Source organism: Nelumbo nucifera, chromosome 3, assembly GCF_055504915.1.
Source record: "Nelumbo nucifera cultivar China Antique chromosome 3, China Antique-T2T, whole genome shotgun sequence".
NCBI classification, from domain to species: domain Eukaryota; kingdom Viridiplantae; phylum Streptophyta; class Magnoliopsida; order Proteales; family Nelumbonaceae; genus Nelumbo; species Nelumbo nucifera.
The window spans coordinates 18,470,083-18,489,443 of NC_142651.1; the positions used below are offsets into that span (position 1 = coordinate 18,470,083).

General features: G+C 36.9%; 1 protein-coding gene across 1 annotated transcript; it reads right to left on the minus strand.

The window, feature by feature from the left end:
- Nucleotides 1-15,864: 15,864 nt before the first annotated feature.
- LOC104599780 (protein BIG GRAIN 1-like E) lies at nucleotides 15,865-17,281 on the minus strand. Its single transcript, XM_010262497.2, has one exon. It carries the CDS (start codon nucleotides 17,065-17,067, stop codon nucleotides 16,189-16,191), a length of 879 nt encoding a protein of 292 aa, XP_010260799.1. The 5' UTR covers nucleotides 17,068-17,281; the 3' UTR covers nucleotides 15,865-16,188.
- Nucleotides 17,282-19,361: the final 2,080 nt, after the last annotated feature.

Here is a 19,361-nt window from a genome sequence, read left to right on the forward strand (position 1 = left end):
TCTTAGGTACTTCAGAAGGATCGGAATGGTCTGATCAGGTGTTCGAGGTAAATTGGAGTTTCGATGGCAAATTGAGCAAAAATCAGGTGCTGACAATGGGGTTTCTAAAGGTATTGGTCTCTTCGATCATTTGGTGGAGTTTGATTGGTCCATAAATGGTATAATCAAGGGCATGTAAGAAATGAATATCTTGGCAAATAAGATAGCCCAAATTAAAATCTTAGTGTGATGAAGGGTTAAATGGGGGATATCTGTAATGAAATTTTGTGGTAAGGTGTTTATAAGTATCTAGAGCTCTTTAAAAGCCCATTAACCCCAACTTGTAATTCAATTAAAAAATCCCGTACATCACACAGGTACCAAATTCCAACTAGTATAAAATAAAGAGAAAATTCCCAATGAGTACCTTGTACTTTGGCTCGAGTGACAATTTGGTACCTGAACTTTAAAATGTGACAACCCAGTACCCAAGCTTTCAAAATGTGACAATCCAGTACCTGTCATTAACCAATCCGTTAATCAGTCGTTAAGTGACATTTGAAAAGTAAAAAATTCCCTAAAAATTCCTTATATTTCTCTTTATTAACCATCCAAACATTGACAAAAAACTAAGCAGTCCCAAATCCTAGCCTCTTCTATTAAAAAAAGTTGGTGACGATTTAGAAGAATCTATAATTTGAGACTGTTTATTTTATTGTCAATATTTGGATGGTTAATAAAGAGAAGTAGATAGAATTTGTAGGGCATTTTTTACTTTTCAAATGTCACTTAACGGCATATTAACGAACTGGTTAACGACAGGTACTGGAATGTCACATTTTTAAAGTTTAGGTACTGGATTGTTACATTTTAAAGTTCGAATACTAAATTGTCACTCGAGCCAAAGTACTGGGTACTAATCGGGAATTTTCCCTAAAATAAAAATAAAAATAAAATAAGATATTTTGACAGTTTATCTGAATAGTTTGAGAGCATAGGATAGATGAAACAAAACGAAAAAAATGTTGCAGACAAAACCCTACAGATGTCGTTAACAAAAGGTTGTAGAACAAACATACAATGAAGCCATTTGTAATAAATCTTTGCATTCGTCCATTGCCTCTTTTCTTTTTTTATTTTTCATCATTATCAGCATTATCGTCTTCTTTGCAATAACTACATCTGAATAATCCATTTGCCTGGTTTTGAGAAAAAAATGTGTACTTGGTCCATTAGGTTTTGCAAAGAGAAGCATCAGGCGTCTTTTTTTTTCTAAAGATGGGTTTTGAGTTACTAATTTCTCTATTAAGGTTGAAATGTCAACTGGTTCTTTATTTTATCCAAATTAAGCATGTCGACTTCTATCTTCGGTTGGTTTTCTTTGGAATGATAAAATAATCTTTGAATTTGTTTTTCTATTTCTTTTTTCAAAGATTATATAAATTAAGGTTTTGAATGAACAAACTACAAATCTTTGGAAAAAGAAATAGAAAAACAAATTCAAAGATTATTTTATTCCAATTTTATCGAATGTTTCTCCGAAGAGACATAATCTTTGAATTTGTTTTTCTATTTCTTTTTCCAAAGATTTGTAGTTTGTTCATTCAAAACCTTAATTTATATATTCAGTTCCATCCAAAACCGATTATTAAAGAAACTCCTAACCAATTGAAAAATTGCTATGCCGCTTTGGTGGAATCCCATAGAACCAAAACTGATGAATACCTGTGACTCTTCAAATGAACTTGCCAAGTCTGTATTGCTAAAAAAGTATGTCATTCAGATATCATAGATTTTTTATAAAAAGCAAAAAATACAAGCTTTCCTTACAAATAAGAGGAAAGCTAGGGATTTCCTGTTAATTGTGTCTTTTTTTTTTTTTTGCAAATCTTTTTCTCCTATCATTTGGTCTGAAATGGTTCATCACGCGTTAATGGCATCCACCCAAGTTAGGGTTTTGTGATTTCCTCCAAAAGTTTTCCCTTTATTCGGTCTTCAAATTAGGTGGCCTATTTTCATTTTTATTTGGGCAAATTTCTTAAACTACTCTTATGATTTAGTTAATTGATTAACTTTACCCTTACTGTTTAACTATTGTTTTACACTATTCATACTGTTTCTGACAATTGACATCGGCATTGAGTGTTAATAGAAAAAATGAAATATCAAATTTTCCCTTTACAAGTCTAGTATATAACAAAAATTATATATATTACATATATGATAATGTTATATATATATAATACTTTTTTTTTATTTTTTATGTATAATAATAAATATTTTTTATTTTTTATAGGAAGCTTGGCTTACGTTCAAACTCAAGCTGAGTCAAGCTCAAACTTGCGAGCTTTTGATATGAGCCAAATTCAAGCTCAAGTCTCTAGATCGAATCAAGTTCAAGCCTAACACTGTTTTGGCAAACCGAGCTCAAATAGCCATGTATTCTACTTGGCTCGTCTCAAATCCACCCATAGCTAAAATCTCGCTCGAACAAAAAGGCAAATATGAGAAAAGTGAAAAAATCAAGGGGAAGAAGAGGGGAGGGAGACAAGGTGTGCTTCAATCTATTTTAACTTCCATTGAACTCAATTAAGGTTTGTTGCAGTTGCATGTACGTTAGGAAGAGAAGAGGGGGTGAAGGAACTAGAGAAGAGAGGGGAGCTTTAGCTCCAACAGAAAAAGAACTTGTTTTGCCGTTTTGGGAGGGTTACGCGTACCTAAAAACAGGTTTAATTGTGTTAAAAATTTTAATGAATCGAGGTAGTTAGGATTCGAGTCACCATTTGTTTCAAATCTTTGAACGCTATACCATGCATGGATATAGATACATTTTGAAAATGTATGGGTAGAAATGAAAGAATACAGAGATGTTTAGATACATTACGAAAATGCATAGACTATTTGATATATGTTTTACATAAAAGATAGGCTGAAAACTAGGCTAAGTTGGGGCCCTGGCTAATAGCCCATCTAACAAGTGCAAAGCCCAAACCGAAATTAGTCCATGATCACCCTTACTATTCATTTACACTTGCACCTAATCATCATTTTTTAAGTAACAATATCAAGTTTAAACCTAGTAAGAACATGATTAGATGTCCCAAGTCGTGGTGGAGGAAGGATTAGCTGAAGCAAAAGCATCAATAACAAAGAATCCAACCGTTCATCTAATCCAAATTACTTATGGTGGGTTTGGATCTCCTATAAGCAAAAGCATCAATATCATAGAATCCAACTGTACATTGGGAATATTTCCCATACATGTATGTTAAATTCATGGATAGATGTTCCCAATGTGCATCTGAACGCCCATACTCACTGTGAGCTCCGAGAAACTCATGACCGGCTCAAAGGAATTGGAGTCGCCACCCATTTTTTAGAGGAAATGGTCCATCATTTTCAGGTTTGAAAAACTCGATTTAGGTCTTTGATAGAGACTCCATTTTCCACGATAAAGACATACAACCAAGAGATTTCAGGTTGTAAGGATTGGGAGAGGGAAGGTTTCAGGCACCCCTCTCTCCAAGGGGACCGGATCTGCTCCTCACATTTGGCGCCTTATACGTACATCCTACCATGCATTGGGAACATCTCCCGTACTTATTAGTCATTATTCACGGGACCTGTTCCCAATGCATGGTGGATGTGCTTATGAGGCACCCATTTGTGAGGAGCAGATCCAGCTTCCTCTCCAAGATGCTGTAGCAGCCCCAAAATGAGTTTAATTTAGGCTCAAAATCCGACAAAACACGAACTAACAAGATTGCTAAAAGCTCCTAGAATCTGACAAAAATGTTCCCAACTTCACTCATAATTGATTTGATGTGATGTTATCATGTCTTAGGTACTAGTTTCCCTAAGACCCTCGCCTCTCTACCACTTTTTCTCAATCCGAAAGAAGTTGGGAATGCAAGTTTTCTAAGATTTCAGGGTTTTAAGTAATCTCAAGCTAAACTAAAAGGAAAGATATGGTGGGATGAGAGGCTTAACTCTCGTGTATGACCTTGAAACAAGCTTTCCAGCAACTGACTGAACTTCAAATGAAACTTGAGCAAAGCAGGAACTAGGTTAGGCTTCAAGGATTTCATGGTTACAAGCAAACTGAGTGTGTTATAGGAGTTGGGAAACTCTCATCTCTTCCCCTCTTCTTCTCTTTCTAGGGCCTCTCTTAGGTTTCCTTTCCTCCTTCTCTTCAGTCCCCCTTATCAAGTTCGAGTTGGGCCTCTATTTATAGAGAAAATGAAGGGAGATGGGTCTGAAATTTGCTCAGCTACAGTGTTTGTGACTGAGTAAAGTTCTTTCACTAAAATAGGCAAAGATTCTTCAAAGAAATAGGTATTCAATCAAGTTTTCCTGTTTGGTGAAATGTTTTTTATTTTTTTATTTGGGGGTAGTTTTCATGTGTTTTGTGCGGTCAATGGGAGTTGAGGGCATGCCAGATGTTGCAGTATCGTATTTGGGGCTGTTAGTGGTAGAGAATATAAATTTGAAAAACTTTTAAATGTTATTTTGTCTTTTTTTTTGTTTCAAATAGGGTCTGTTTGGTATTTTAAGTTTTTTAAGCTTATTAGGCTCTGTTTCATTGGTCTAGGTGTTTTAACGAGTCAAGGATGGGTCTGACATCAGCCATCACTCTTTTAAGGCTATAGCTTGGGCTAGATGATGTGGCAATTTGATCTGGTGCGTCAAAATGGTATTTTTCTAGTTTAATAGTCAAATGGGTGAATCTGGTCATGAAATTTGGCGTTTTGGGGTATTTTAGGTCTCTAAATACAATGGTGAGGTCTGATCGGACAAATAGGGTCGAGATGATTGAGATTTATGGCTGACAAATTTAGGTCAACGAGATTTGCTGAAGTAGAATCTTTGTTTGATGAATGGTCAAACGGGGGAATTTTGGGATGAAATTTGGTGGGTTGGTAGTTTTGATTGTCCTGAATCTAATGGAAGTGATGGATCTTTAATCAGAGGTGTAGATTCATTTTTTTAGTTCAGATCATGGTCTTATCTTATGGTTTTAAATCAACGAGAGGGCCCAAAATAGAATCTTGCTTTTCTAACGGTCAAACGGAGGTATTTGGTCGTAAAATTTGACTTGCTGAGGTTTTATGGGTCTCTAAACACAATGGTATGGTATGATTTTTCATGTGAAGTTGGGATGATGGATGGTACACTCTACTTAATGAGATTTGTTGAAATATGATCTAGGCTTGATGGGGGGTCAAATGAGTGAATTTTGAGCTACAATTTGGCGGGTAGGCATGGATTAAGGGGAGGAGTCAAGTGGATGGTCCTAATCTGAGAAAGATATGATCGATCTTGATAATCATTCAGGGCCATCATAATGGGATTTCAATCTTTTTGCGGTTGGTTGTCATAGATTTGTGGTGGGAATTACTAGTTGATTGTTTCCTAGTGATCTTGAGGTGATGGGTGTGTTGGATTTGATTTTGGAGTTTGAACATCGCATAGGTCGGGGATGTGAGAAAGGGAGTTGGCGTGATGAATAGTGGATCTTTTTACTTTAGTCATGAAGACAGACATGTAACTAGGTTATAGTTTTTCGAAGTCTATGGATGACGTCTGATCGAACATTGATGTTGATTTTCAAGGTTCTTATTTGTCTTGTGGATTGTGTCAGATGAGGGTTTTTCAGGTTTTGGGAAGTCTCAAGTTGATCTGGTTATGCTTTTGAGTTTTTGGGGTCTAAAAGGAGGGTAAAGAGTTTGGGTGACGGGACCGAGCAAAAATAGGGTGCTAACAATGGATGATATCTAATCGGACGTTGATGTTGATTTCAAGGTTCTTATTTTTCTTTTGGATTGTGTTAGAAGAGGGTATTTCGGGTTTTGGGAAGACTCAAGTTGATCTTGTTGTGTTTCTGAGTTTTTGGGGTCTAAGAGGAGGGTAAAGAGGTAGGGTGAAAAGAAAAATTGGGTGCCAACACTCACGATAGAGTGTTTGCAACATGGTTTTTACTTTGTAAGAGATCTTGATCCAAGACTTGATGTATGCTGAATTCATCATTCTATGTTCATACAATAAGAATGATGATCCAAGGAGAGCATGCTCTTACTTGGTATCTCTTTTGTGTAATCCATTCATTGGATTGGAAGAATTTCACAAAAATATATTTTATTTCATTTATTTATTTATTAGAAATAGACCTGGCAAAAAGTTGACCCAACCTGTGAACTTGACCCCAATGCACCCACAGAATTAGGTTTAGGGTTTCCTAATTGTGACCCAAAACTGAATGACCCAGAAAAATTGTTTTAGGGCGGGTCCTTAGATACCCTCCATGCTATCCCCTTATTCTCCCTAAAAAGTATCTTATATTAATAGTTGAAGTTGAACAATCTATGATGTCAAAAAGCCTTTGACCAATCAAAACCCCATGTGAATTTTGATGAAAATCTATATAATTGCTTACTTATGATGTTTGTTGATTGGCTATAAGTTTTTCCAATTTAATGCCTTTCTGGCATTATAGTCAAACCCATTGGAACCCTAAATCGCTAATATTTTAAACCAAATCTAACAAACCATATAAATTCAATGTAGTTGATGATAATGAGACCAAGGAAATGATGGGATTAGAGGTAGTGGGTTTTTCTAAGTCAACCACTCTTGAATAACTCCATGTAAAGCATCAAATCCATTGGAGTTAAAGGAGGAATAGATTTAGAAAGGGTTTGACCATGATATCGGAAAAACTTACAATCAATAAATCAGTGTCATGAAGAGTTTTCATTGGTCAATGCTCTTCTGGTATCATACATTTCTAGGCATCAGAGATTTTATCATTTAGGCCCGTTTGCTTTTTGGTAAGTTACTTACTCGTGTAAGTGCATTTACCCATGTTCTTTTATTTCCCATACAAATAAGACAATGGCCATTTTATCCATAAAAATCCATTATTACAAAGTACATTTTTGTCCCATTCAAGTGTTGGCAACTTTCCCCCAAGGTGGGAAAATTACTTATCCACCTAGGAGATGGGTATTCGGTAAGTGATACCCAAGAAATTAAACTTTCCTTGGTCCCCTCATAAATATGAAAAAAGAACATGGGATTTTTGGTCAATGGGAATCAAAAGCCCATTGACCAACTTCCCCCCCCCCCCCTCTCAAAATCCAGAAAAAGAACACCCCCTTAGAAATGATGGAATGTTTTTCAACTTAACATCATTTTAGTTTTCTTTGATTTGCATTGGAACATTTACATATGTTTTTGGGACCTCTAATCGTCAATTGTTGTATATTTATTCGTATCTATTGGGACTACTTATGCTTTAGTGTTCACTCTTTGATTTTTTTTTTCAACTTTTTTCTTTTAAATTTAGAATTTTTAAGTTAATTCCTTTAATTTTGGAGTTTTCAGCTTTTTTCTTAATTTTTGAAGCTTCATGTATTATTTATGCCTTTCCCAAATATTGAAGGTTTAGGATACATTTGGCATTCCTTATTTTAAGGACTCATCTCCATTTTGCAGTTAAAAACTCATTGTTCATAGGGACATTTTAACCACAAAAAAGAGATAAGTCCTTAAAATAAGGAATGCCAAATGCAACCTTAGTGTTTATTGTCTGACCCTGGAATCAACCAGAAATTGTCTTGATCCACCCACATAACCTGATTGCTTGGTCTAATTGGAGACATTGAGCCATAAACAGGTTACGTGCTTTGGGTGATCATTTGCCTTGCCAAGCTAGGCTTTGCACCTATGACAAGGGCTTTTGCCTAGGCCTGGCCTAGGTTCCGAGCCTGAAATATAAGCACAAGGCCAGATTCGGGCCATGTCTTTTATACATAAAATGTTACAAATGCATAATATTTTTATAATGAATAGAATATAATATGTATATAAATTAATTATGTACATTTTATAGAATAGAATATTACATATAGTATATAATATAGGAACCCTCTATTTTAAGCTGAGTACCAATTTAGTACCTGAACTTTAAAATGTGACAATCTAGTACCCGAAATTTCATTTTGTGACAATCTAGTACCCGACGTTAACTACCGTTAAGTGGCATGAAAAAAGACAAAAATGCCCTTTGATCTGCCATCTCCCTCGCCTTCAGCTGCAGAGGCTTGTTCTCTTTGATAACAAATTTTCCAGCGAGATTCCCGATGGAATTTGGCTGAATCTCGACAACTTGGTTCAACTCGATTTGTCATCAAACGAATTCAACGGATTGATCCCAGATGATCTCAATGATTTGAAATCACTTTTTGAGACTCTAAACCTCTCGTTCAATCATTTGTCCGACAAGATCCCAAGATCACTTGGCAGACTGTCGTTGACGGTAGGCTTCGATCTTAGGCATAACAACCTCAGTGCACAAATCCCTCAGACCAATGGTAAGATCACTTGGTAGACTGTCAGTGACGGTATCTGATATCAATTCAAAGAAAGGGCTAAAACCAGGTTTGATAATATTAATCGCGGTCATTGGTTTGCTCATCATTTACATAATGAAACTGATTCTGCAAATGCTTCATCATCAGTCCTGTCGGCCACCCAAATGACTATTACTCCACTGGGATTCAGATCCGGGATACGGCCAGCAACTATGGTGAGAGACTACCTGGTGACAGTGATCTGGAGCTAAATCGAAGATGACGATTTGATGGTCGAACTTCTGCTCCAACTTGGTGACGGTGATCAGACTATAAACAGGGGACAGGGGTGGCATAGAGAGAGAAAGAGAGAACAATGAGAATAAATGAGAATGTGCGAGAGAAAGAGGGGGGTAGAAGAAATGATAGAGAAACCACTGCCGGTTCAGATATGCCACCGAAAGTTGCAGCAACGAATAGAAGGTGAGGAATGCAGAACGGGTTCAGATCTACCGCTGCTTTGCTTCTCTGTGAAGAAGATGAGCAGTGTTTGAAAATGAATTCTGTGATTTGATGGTGAAAGAAGAAGAAGAGAGGAGGAGAGAAGTGGAAGAGATCGGACTGAGAGGGGTGTTGTCGGTGCTGCATAACTGACGATCTATTAACGGTAGGTACTAGATTGTCGCAAAACGAAAGTTTGGATACTAGATTGTCGCATTTTAAAATTCGGGTACTAAATTGATACTCAACCTATAGTACAAGGTAGCTATTAGGAATTTTCCCTGTATTTAAATATATGTGAATTGGGTCGGACTTGATGTATTAGACTCAAGCCTAAACTCAAGCCTGATCCTGAAAATATTTGAGCTTGATGTAGACCAAACCCGAACCAGGCCTGAACACAAAACCTAAACACAAGCCCGAAATTTCCATGCTGAGCTCAAATGATCGCCCCCACTTGCTCAAGGCTAACACAATGATAGCGTACTCACATAACCATCATTTTTCTCAAAGCAATATAAGAATATATAAAAAGGTTAACAGTGGAAGAGAGTATGCCCTTATGAACTCTGAGTTTTTAACTATAAGAAGGAGATAAAATCCTTAAGAATGCCAAATGCAGCCTCTAATGGCTACTTTATTTTCATTTATCAACCAAAAATGTGATAAGCTCATAAGAAAAAAATATCCATCTCTTAATAAAATGCACAAATGTGTGTTTATTAGGGCGGACCTGAGTTACGTCGGGCTGCAGTTTGATTAATTCAGGCTCCAACCCATGCAAAACTTGGGATTGGGTTGTGCTGTTGTCCATATCGCACCTTTAGCTTCTTTATTCAATGCCTGTTTGGGAGGGCTTTTACACAGCGGGGTCTAGCATTTTAAAGTGGGCTTTACATGAAAAGCCCAGTAGCTATGTGGTGAAGCATCCAGTAAGCCCAAATACACTTTCATTGAGCCAAGAAAAGTGGCTTTCCAGTAGTTTCTTAGAAGCAGCTCAATGAAAGCTATAGGCCTTTCTTCCGAAGTGACCCATAGATTTTGTTGTTTTTGCTTTGGTCATAGGGCAGGTATCTCCGGTAACCACCGATCACAATTACCTTTATTCCTGGTTCATTTAAGCCGAGAACTTAATTTTAGGCGTATTTGGGAGTGTTTCTCCAATAGCTTTTTTTTTTTTTTTTACTTTTTATTTTGGAGAACCTAAAAGTCAATGAAAAATTGTCTAGTGGAAAAGCTCTACATAGGATTTTTGCATCAAAATAGCTTGTTTGGGAAAAAAAGGGATTCTATCTAATAAGGGCAATTTTTGGGTCCTAATATCAATAAAAAATAAATTTTTAATATAGTTTTTAGTATATGCTATTTTTTTAAATATATCAAATAATGGCAGAAACACTGTTCATCTCCTTCATCCTCCAAACCACCGAATAAATCTCCTCACCTTCAGTCTCTCTCTCTCTCTCTCTCTCTCTCTCTCTTCTTCTTCTTCTTCTATGCATCTGAGTTGTTCCAAACTTAGAGCAAAGCTGCTATGAGTTCTTCTTCTAAAGCAATTAGAAAACACATGAAACACCATACCGGGCACACGGATCGGCAGTTTGGTTTCAACTACTAAGCCTGTTAGAGGTATTTGAAGCAGTTTCGAATGCCATTAAAACATGGAAATTGGGATTGGAAGAGGTTTGCGAGTATGCAAAGTGGAGAAGCGAGATACACAGAACAAAGTGAAAAAATGCAAGAATGGGTTTCGCCATTTTTTCTTGTAGCAAGCCAGCAACTACAAGGGTGAATAAAGAAGTAGATATATGTGGTCAACATTTATTAATTTTAGGGGAAATTTGTTCCGTGGTTTGGAGGAGGAAGAAGATGAATAGTGTTTTTTACTTTATTTGATATTTAAAAAAAAAAACATTTTCTAGAAATTATGTTAAAAAGATTACTTTTATTGATATAAGGGCCCAAAATTTTTTTTTATCAGCTAGAATCCCTAAAAAGAACTTCCATTTAGCTTCTCATGTTTGAAAAAAAAAATGTTTTGAAAAAAATATGACCAACCAAACACTAAATAAAAACTTATTACAAAAGTGGCATTTTTCAGAAACCTGCTAGGCTCCCAAACGTGGCCTTAGTTAGATCTAACGGGCATTCAGGAAGTGGCCCGGCTACGGATAGGCTGAAACAAATCAGTGGGCCTAATGCCAATAATCATATGGTCCATATGGTTTTATTTTCTTGGCTTGATTACTGATTAGCAGGTCTCTCCTGCAGAGTTGTTAATTGTTTGATTTACGATTGATGGTCATACACAGATATATACATGTTTCTTACTCTAATTTTGGCATACGAACATATCCACGAGCAAGTGAAATTGAACGGTTCGCTGATCGACTTGAGCCAAATTTCTCAATTTTATAACAGAGTTCAAGTAGTATAATATATCATAGATATAACCAAGGTTTTTAAAACTGAATTGGACAACAAACCGATCAGGGGTCTGGTTTTGGGTCAAATGGTCTGACCGTTTGAATCGAATGGATGGTCTGTTCTGATAAAAAATAATTTTTAAAAACTAAAAATAATAAAAAACAATCAAAACTGTTAAGCGAGTCGAACGATTCAACCACCCGGGTCAGTGGTTTGTTGATAAAATCAATATTTTTAGCAAAATTCTGGTTTTGGGGAATCCAGTCCGACCATCCAAAAGCCATGGATATAACCAAATCATCAAAATTAGTAAAAAAAAAAGTTTTTTCAGAGTTCAGTCCCCTTCGGAACTTATTTTATTGGTTTCCAAATGTTATCTACAACCCCCCTTATAAATAATATCCCCTTGAATTAAGAATTTTTCCCCCTTTACGCTGATCAGAACTGTATGATTGCATTAGGAATTCTGGAGGAGATTGAACTCAAATTACCCTCAGGCTATGTTTGGTTTTGAAGGAAAAGGTAAGAAAATGGAAGAAAATGCAAAGAAATCTATAGAAGATTTATAAAATTTTTCCTTTAAATCAAACATAGCCTAAAATAGATTGAAAAATGGTTTAAAATTAAAGGAAATAGCAGAATTGATGGAAATTCAGCCTGGTGATTGGACATTGAAATGATCCACATTTCTCAGGTAGAGGCCAGTGGATGAAGAAGGGTGGATTCATATGGTACTTAGTGGGCGAGGTCGACCCATGCTTTGACAAAGAGAAGCAAAATTTAACACCCAGTCCAAAAGTTCAAACAACAGTGTTGGTTTGGGCCCTCTCCATTCTGAGCTCCTCCGCTTTGCCGGTTCTTTTGGTGCAGCAACCATCACTTATTATTGGATCCTTCCCACTTCCCAGAAATAAACAGCCATGGATAAAATGTCTTTCCTCAGACGCGCGATACAAGTAAGACTCAGCGGGGAGAGAGAGAGAGTGAACAGCAAGCAGTCAATCGACACGATGAACAAATAGCTTTTCTTTGCCCATTCAATCAACAATCGACCCACTATATATACCAGCTAGCATTAGAGAGAATACAAAACATAAGGACGACATATCACCACATCAACCTCCTAATTATTTGGCTTATGTCCAAACAAATACAAGCTTTGAGGGGAACATTAATTGGGTTGCACGCCAGTCTACTACTTTATGGTGGGATCCGTCCTGAGTCCCGACACCCAACTCACCCACCACAAATGCTTCTCTCATCTATCCACGTACTTGTCAATATTGTCTTCGACCTCAAAAGCTCTTGACTCGCTAATCTCTAGCTACTCTCTATATTAGCCAATGTTGTAATGGTTAAGGTTAAATTTGGGAATGTGATGGGTTAAGATAGGCCAAAAAGAAAAATAAACCCAAAATTTGAATTTTTCATATAAGTGCTTATTAAGGTTTATTTCCCAAATACAAATTAGTGTTTATTGGTATGGTCCTGGCCCAAAATATACGTATTTATTTGAAGAAGTTTATCTTTAAGCACTCTCAAATTTAGCCTAAAAAAATGCTCCATGGGTAGTAACTGGGTGATTAATCCATGAAAACCATCATTTAAATGAAACCTGAAAAAGCCACTGATTCCCAATTTTCACGGTCCGACCATCTGGTTGAGTCGTCATCAGGAAGTGGGGGCACATTTTTTTTTTTCCATATCAATCTCATTCTAGACTTCTAGTTCTAGTCTACATGACAACTATCAACTATGCCTTTTAGCCCCGTAGGACATATGAAATAAAAGTAAATTCTTGGCAGCTGGTTTTTTTATGCACGGTTCAATTCAATTGTTCAAAGGATGCATACTTTTTGTAGAAGAAAAATGTGATACGTCTTGAGCTTTATATGGGGGATGACATAGACATATACTCTGCACTAGGAAAAAAAAATGCAAGGCTTTTGGTGTCATGGATATGGAACATAGGTACGTATTAGATGTGGATGGGGATAACCAGCAGATCTTTTGGGTGGTATATAGACATGATGGGGATGGGGATGGATACCTTGAACTAGGAGAAAAAAGTGCAAATATATGTATCCATGTTATGGGATGTGATGTGATGTAGATATGGATATTTATCATGTTCATGGTGATGACCGAGAAGGTTGCCATCAATTAGATGGTCAATTCTGCCAGCTTGGCTGTCCATTTGGTTCTAAGAATCCTAAGATAGCCCTAAAAGCTCTCGCTTTCAGCTCTGTATGGCATGATAAGCCACGTTATTATATGAAGAGCTTATGGAGAGCGAGAGCCATATGAAAGAGCTATATGGCTTTCATTATCCAATATCCACTGTTGAATGAATCAAAACAATCTTGTAAAACTAGGATTATTAGACGTGAAACTGGAATGTTCACTGGCTTAGTATTATTCGGGGTTGAAACACCTAATAATACTGGAACCTTGATTTGGCTTAGTAGCAGTTGGGCCTTTATGACTACAAATAGCAAAATGTAAAGGGCATGAGCGTTTTTATAAACAATGATATAGAATAAAATTTAGGCTCAGTTTGGAAGGGGTACAAATACAAATATATAGAGTGTAAAATATTGTATTTTATATTATTGTGTATGTATTTGCACCATATATATTTGTATTTGTATTCCTTCCAAACTGAGCCTTAGGGAAAATTTCACTTTAGTACCTTGAATTTTGGAAGTAGTGTCAAGTTAGTACTTGAAATTTCAAATGTGTCAAAGCAGTACTTAAATTTTCAAAAAGTGTCAAGCTTGTCTTTGCCCTTAATGGATCGTTAGTTATCTGTTGAAAATGTCAAAACCACCCTTCGAAAGAAGAAACTGTTCATTGTCTTCTATCTTGAGACTGAACCGGTTGGGGTGTTTGAGATTCTAGACTAATGAAATCATTGTCTTCTACCTTTAGATCTGAAACACATTATTGTCCAGTTATTTGTTTGTTTTCAGTTATTGTTTTTCTCTATCATATTTCATGTTTTTTCTCTCTTTTTCTTTGAATGTAACCGGTTCAGTCTCAAGGTAGAAGATAGTGAGCAATGTCTTCTTTTGAATGGTAGTTCTGACCTTTTCGACAAATAAATGATGGTTGGTTAATGACTGGGATCAACTTGACACTTTTTGAAAGTTTAAGTATTACAGTGACACATTTGAAAAATTGGGTACTAACTTGACACTACCCCCAAAGTTCAAGGTGTTAAAGTGGAATTTTCTTAAAATTTCTGGTGTTAGGAAGGTATAATACAAAAATAGCTTTGACAAACCAAGCCGAATCCAACCTCCCGAGGTGAATTTTATTGAATACCATCTGATTAGGCTGATGATTTAAATTGTACTAGATTCTAGAGTGTTAGGTACCCTTGTACCTTGCCTTTGCTCCATTCCTTACAATTGCAATCTCCCACGCGTCTTATAATTTAGGGTTGCAGAATTCTGCCCATAAATTTGACATTAATTCACGGTTAAGATTCATCCCTGTATAGGCTAGAAAATTATGACTTGAACAACTCATTCTCCCTATAATTTATACTTATATCAATCATTTGAGTACTGATTAGCTGAACTCGTTTCAATTTTCATGGGATGTGGGATCATCATTTTGCTCTGGACCAGTCACAAATGCAATTGAGAAATTGAATGATTACTTTACATACTGCTGCAGGACATACTGATATCAAATTCGGCCCATTATTAATGGTATAATGGTAAAATATATAATGCTATTAAAGCCAAGGATGAGAATGATCACTTTGATGGCTGGAGAAAAAATCATACACACTCGGCTGAACAATATATCACGAATGAACACACCATAGTTCCGTACACTTAGACTCATGTGGAACCACACCTTATGTATAATGCGTAAGGAATGTTGATTGGTGTGTTCACTCGCGATAGGTTGTCCAACATGCTCTCAAAAACTACAAAAGGTTAGGGAGAAATTTTTGGCTATTTGGGGCCAATAGTTTAGGGTGTTGAAAATGTTTTCACGTGCCTGTTTATCTTTTTGGAAAACGGGAAATAATTACATTTTTACCCCACACATATGGTAACATTAGTATTTTCAACATGTCATCAACTTGTCTAGTTGAACCATTCGAAGCATCATCCAGTTATAATTCTGGGTCCAATTCTATTAAAACTTGAAAATTGGTCAAAATCATTTAACAGTTCAAAAATTATTTGACCTAATTGGTTGGACCAATGATTCGTTCAACCCAATGATCGGGTCATGGATTACACACTATATATGTATGCAAACTTTTAGAGGCTATAGCTTTACGCTCTGATGTCCTATTGGGGTGACCTTTTATTTTATTTTATTTTGGGTGACTTTTCAAGATCTCTACATCCCAAAGGTCGTAAGTGCCTTGTCCCACTATTACACAGAAAACACCTTTTTTTTACTCTTAAATCACATTTTTTAATTCCTTTTACAAATAAAAAATTAAATATAAAATAATGCATATAAAGAATATAATTATACATTATTTAGTGATAAGATGTATTTATACACACATATAATAATATATATGATAACATGTCATGCCCAAAAACGTTTTCAGCCAAAGTTTTCTCAAATTAGGAATCTGTCCAATTCACCCCCTCCCTAAAATCCCATGTAGCTGTAATGGCCTTTTGTTTTTATTTTTGAAGTACCGATCGAGTCATATCCATGTTAGAATATCTATGACAAAATTGAAGATGATGTGCTCTGTTCAGCTGTTCCTCTACTATCAATCATCATTAATTAGTTTAGTAACTTGGTTACAGCTAAAGACTCCGAATTCAAAAGAAGCAAAGGATAAGTATACAACAAAAGCAGCGTAGCATTCACAACCGAAAGAGAAACAGAAATGGCATTGTTGGGTGCCACACTGAGGATTAGTGCTCCTCTCTCGACGGTCTCAGTAGAAACCAATGTCAAAATTCTGCAGTTCAAACAGATCAGAGCTTGAATCACTCTCTCCACCATCATCTACATCATCGAACCTTGTAAAGCTCTTGTTCTCTGCTGAGTAATCCTCAACCCAAGTCCTATCTTTCTCTAAAAACCCATGATTCAAGTTGTTGGTTTTCTCTTCAAGTCCACAGTTGAACTTGAGTAGTTTTTCATCCAACCAAGTCAAATCCATACTTCTTTTCTTATTCAAACCCTCTCGTTTTAAGCTAATCGAGCTTACCTTCTCATTGTTTTCCGACGGCAAAGGCACCACTTGTTTGTGATCAGAGTAACTAATGAGATCCTTGTACATGTTTGTAGAAGTAGTACTGTTTGCATAAGGAGGTGTTCTATAACCAGATGAGCTTGAAGATGACCGCATCGACTTTGAATCGGTGGTGGTGCTGGTGCTTCGAAAATGACTACTCATGCTTCTGCTCCTCCTTTTTCTCCTTCCACCTGAGCTCTCTTCTTCATCTTTCTCTGACTGTGTACTGGACTTTGATTTCTTCTTCCTGGAAACTGCTTGGTGGAATAGATAGCTGAGAAAATTGACAAGTCTACCACATGGAGACCTGGGTTTCTTCTGTTTATTTTCGTTGATGATTTGGCTTTCGATCTGACGAGACTGAGACTGAAGCGTATGCCGCATGGGCATGCCCCACTCCTGCCTTTCTTCTCTCATGGCCTTGTGAGAAAGAGCTGCACCATAGAGCCCGAGGACCTCATTGCAGCCAGAGAAATACTGCTTCGCTTCGAATATATCAAGTTCACTGGAATCATTTCTCCGGTGAACTCGCCTGTAGACCCTTTCTGCTGGGTACGAGAACCCGGTGACAGACATGATTGCTGCGGGCTAGCTAGCTAGGGTGTTGTATGGAAATGGAAATGGAGAGAAAGGAAGCATATATAGATATACAAGGAGGGATATGAAGGAATTTTTGAACTTTTGGGGAGACCCACTTGCTTTTTTCTTTTAGCTTTTCTTTTAGCAGAGACCCGGGAGCTGAGGGGGAACAAGTTCTTATCGCTTCTTATTCTGTCAATAACAAAAATATTTGTGTCGTGGGTGGGTGGTAGAAGCCGTGAGTTTTTCTCTTTGTCTCCTTGGATTCTCGATGGGCTCAGTATTCTCTAGTACACAAACTGGGACTGGCTCGTAGGTGTGGCAATTGGGCGGATTGGATTGGATTTGGTTTTGGATTGAGTTGATTCAATTCATCTAATCTGCCAAACTCGCTTTAACCCAATCCATCCCCTAATTTTATTTATACAAAAGAAGATAATTTGTTTAATAAGTGTAGGGTTGTTGCTTTAGATCCATCAGTGGAGTTTTAATTCGTGGCATTGAAAGAGACATGTCACTTTATTCTTTCACTGCCCATCACTCCCTGTCCTCAACGTTGGAGATAATAGAGTCTATAAAGTATTTCATGCCTATAATATCATCCATGTCTTTGTATACAACATCAACTGGATGGAATGTGACAGTTCGATTAATATTAAATTGGGTGAATTCTACATACTTATCTTTGACGAAGGATTTTGGATTGTATAAAAAAAAAAAAATCAATTTTCAAAAATCTGATATTCTATATATAAAAAGACTTGCCAAACGCTGTAACTCAATCTTGGCCATCAATGTCATCAACTCTCTATCTTTTATACAACACTATGGGCCATCATCAACCCATACCCCACCCGCTAATAGACAAACGCACGTGCACAAACATAAAAAATAAGCCATGCAGACGCAGTTATAGACTGTATTGATGGTTACATAGATATTTTACAGGATCAGAACGTGTGGAACTGTGAATTGAACCACGGTATATCCAACCAGACCAGACCAACCTCAGCATCAAGTGTATAGGAGATCCGGTTTCCTGCACAACCTTTAGCCAATTTCACCACTGAAATCATTTGCTCTTTCTGAGTCCAACTCCAACTCAGATCTGATACACAGACAAGTAATTGAGATAATTATAAAACTCAGTTCTAATGTTTGTTTTTTTGTTTGGGCCTCGGCCTACATCAATTCTATATTCATTCTACAACATCGAATACATGTGGTATGTACGAGCCTGACAAGCCGGACCTAATCGGCTGAGCCAATCAGCCAATCAAGACTCAAGAGACAGGGTTGTGAGCACCAAAAAGATTGACCCATTTTCTGTGCTCCAAATCTAAGGATCAGGCCTGCCTGGCCTACCCACAACTGGAAAAAGTGTACCAGCTTTTTTTTTTTTTAAACGCTGGCCACATGAAAGGGCCCACGTAGCCGGGTGGCCTCACCACGTGGAGTCCGGATCTCCTGTTCACTACCCACATAACATCGCAGTCACACATGGAGAACATTCATCCTCTTATATAGGAATGGCAATGGGGCGGGGATCATATTCCCCGTTCCCAACCCCGACTATGAAATTAACCCCTGTCCCTGTCCTCAATCCCCCACCGGGGATAAATTTGTCCTCCATCCCCGATCCTTGACAGGGATGGGTCCAGGGGACCCGAATCCCCAAATTTTTTTTAGATAACAGTATTTATTTGAAAAATAAATTTACTTAAAATAAATAAAAAAAATAAATTATAAATAATTTTTTAAATATGTTTTGATACATATATATAATATAAATAATATAGTAATATATTATAAATAATATAATATAGATATATATATATATATATATATATACATAATCGGGGGCAGGGCAAGGCGGGGACCTCAATCCCCATCCCCGACCTTAACCCCAATCAGGGATTCTTATTAATCCTCATCCCCATCCCCGTCCCCACCCCGTCAAAATAATCCCCATCCCCAACCCCATCGGATCAAGGAAGTCGAATCCCCATCGAGAATGGGAAAAATTGCCTTTCCTACGGATAGTGTGTTTTGAGTAAATGTGAACAAAGTTCTACAACCCACAACTGTAGGCTTGATAAGCCTCTCATAAGTCATAACTATTGGGTATTGATACCCAATCCTACAACCCACAACTTTTTTAGGGGATTTTTGGTCCAATATATGGTGTTACATTGTTATTGTGTTTTCACTTGATCAATATAAATTTATGAGAATATATATTGGCGGCACATCACATATGAGTGTCATTTTAATTAGAAAATTACATATAC

Bases quoted from the DNA above. Each gene is read 5' to 3' on its own strand.
- LOC104599780 (XM_010262497.2), bottom strand. From the start codon at position 17,067: ATGTCTGTCACCGGGTTCTCGTACCCAGCAGAAAGGGTCTACAGGCGA.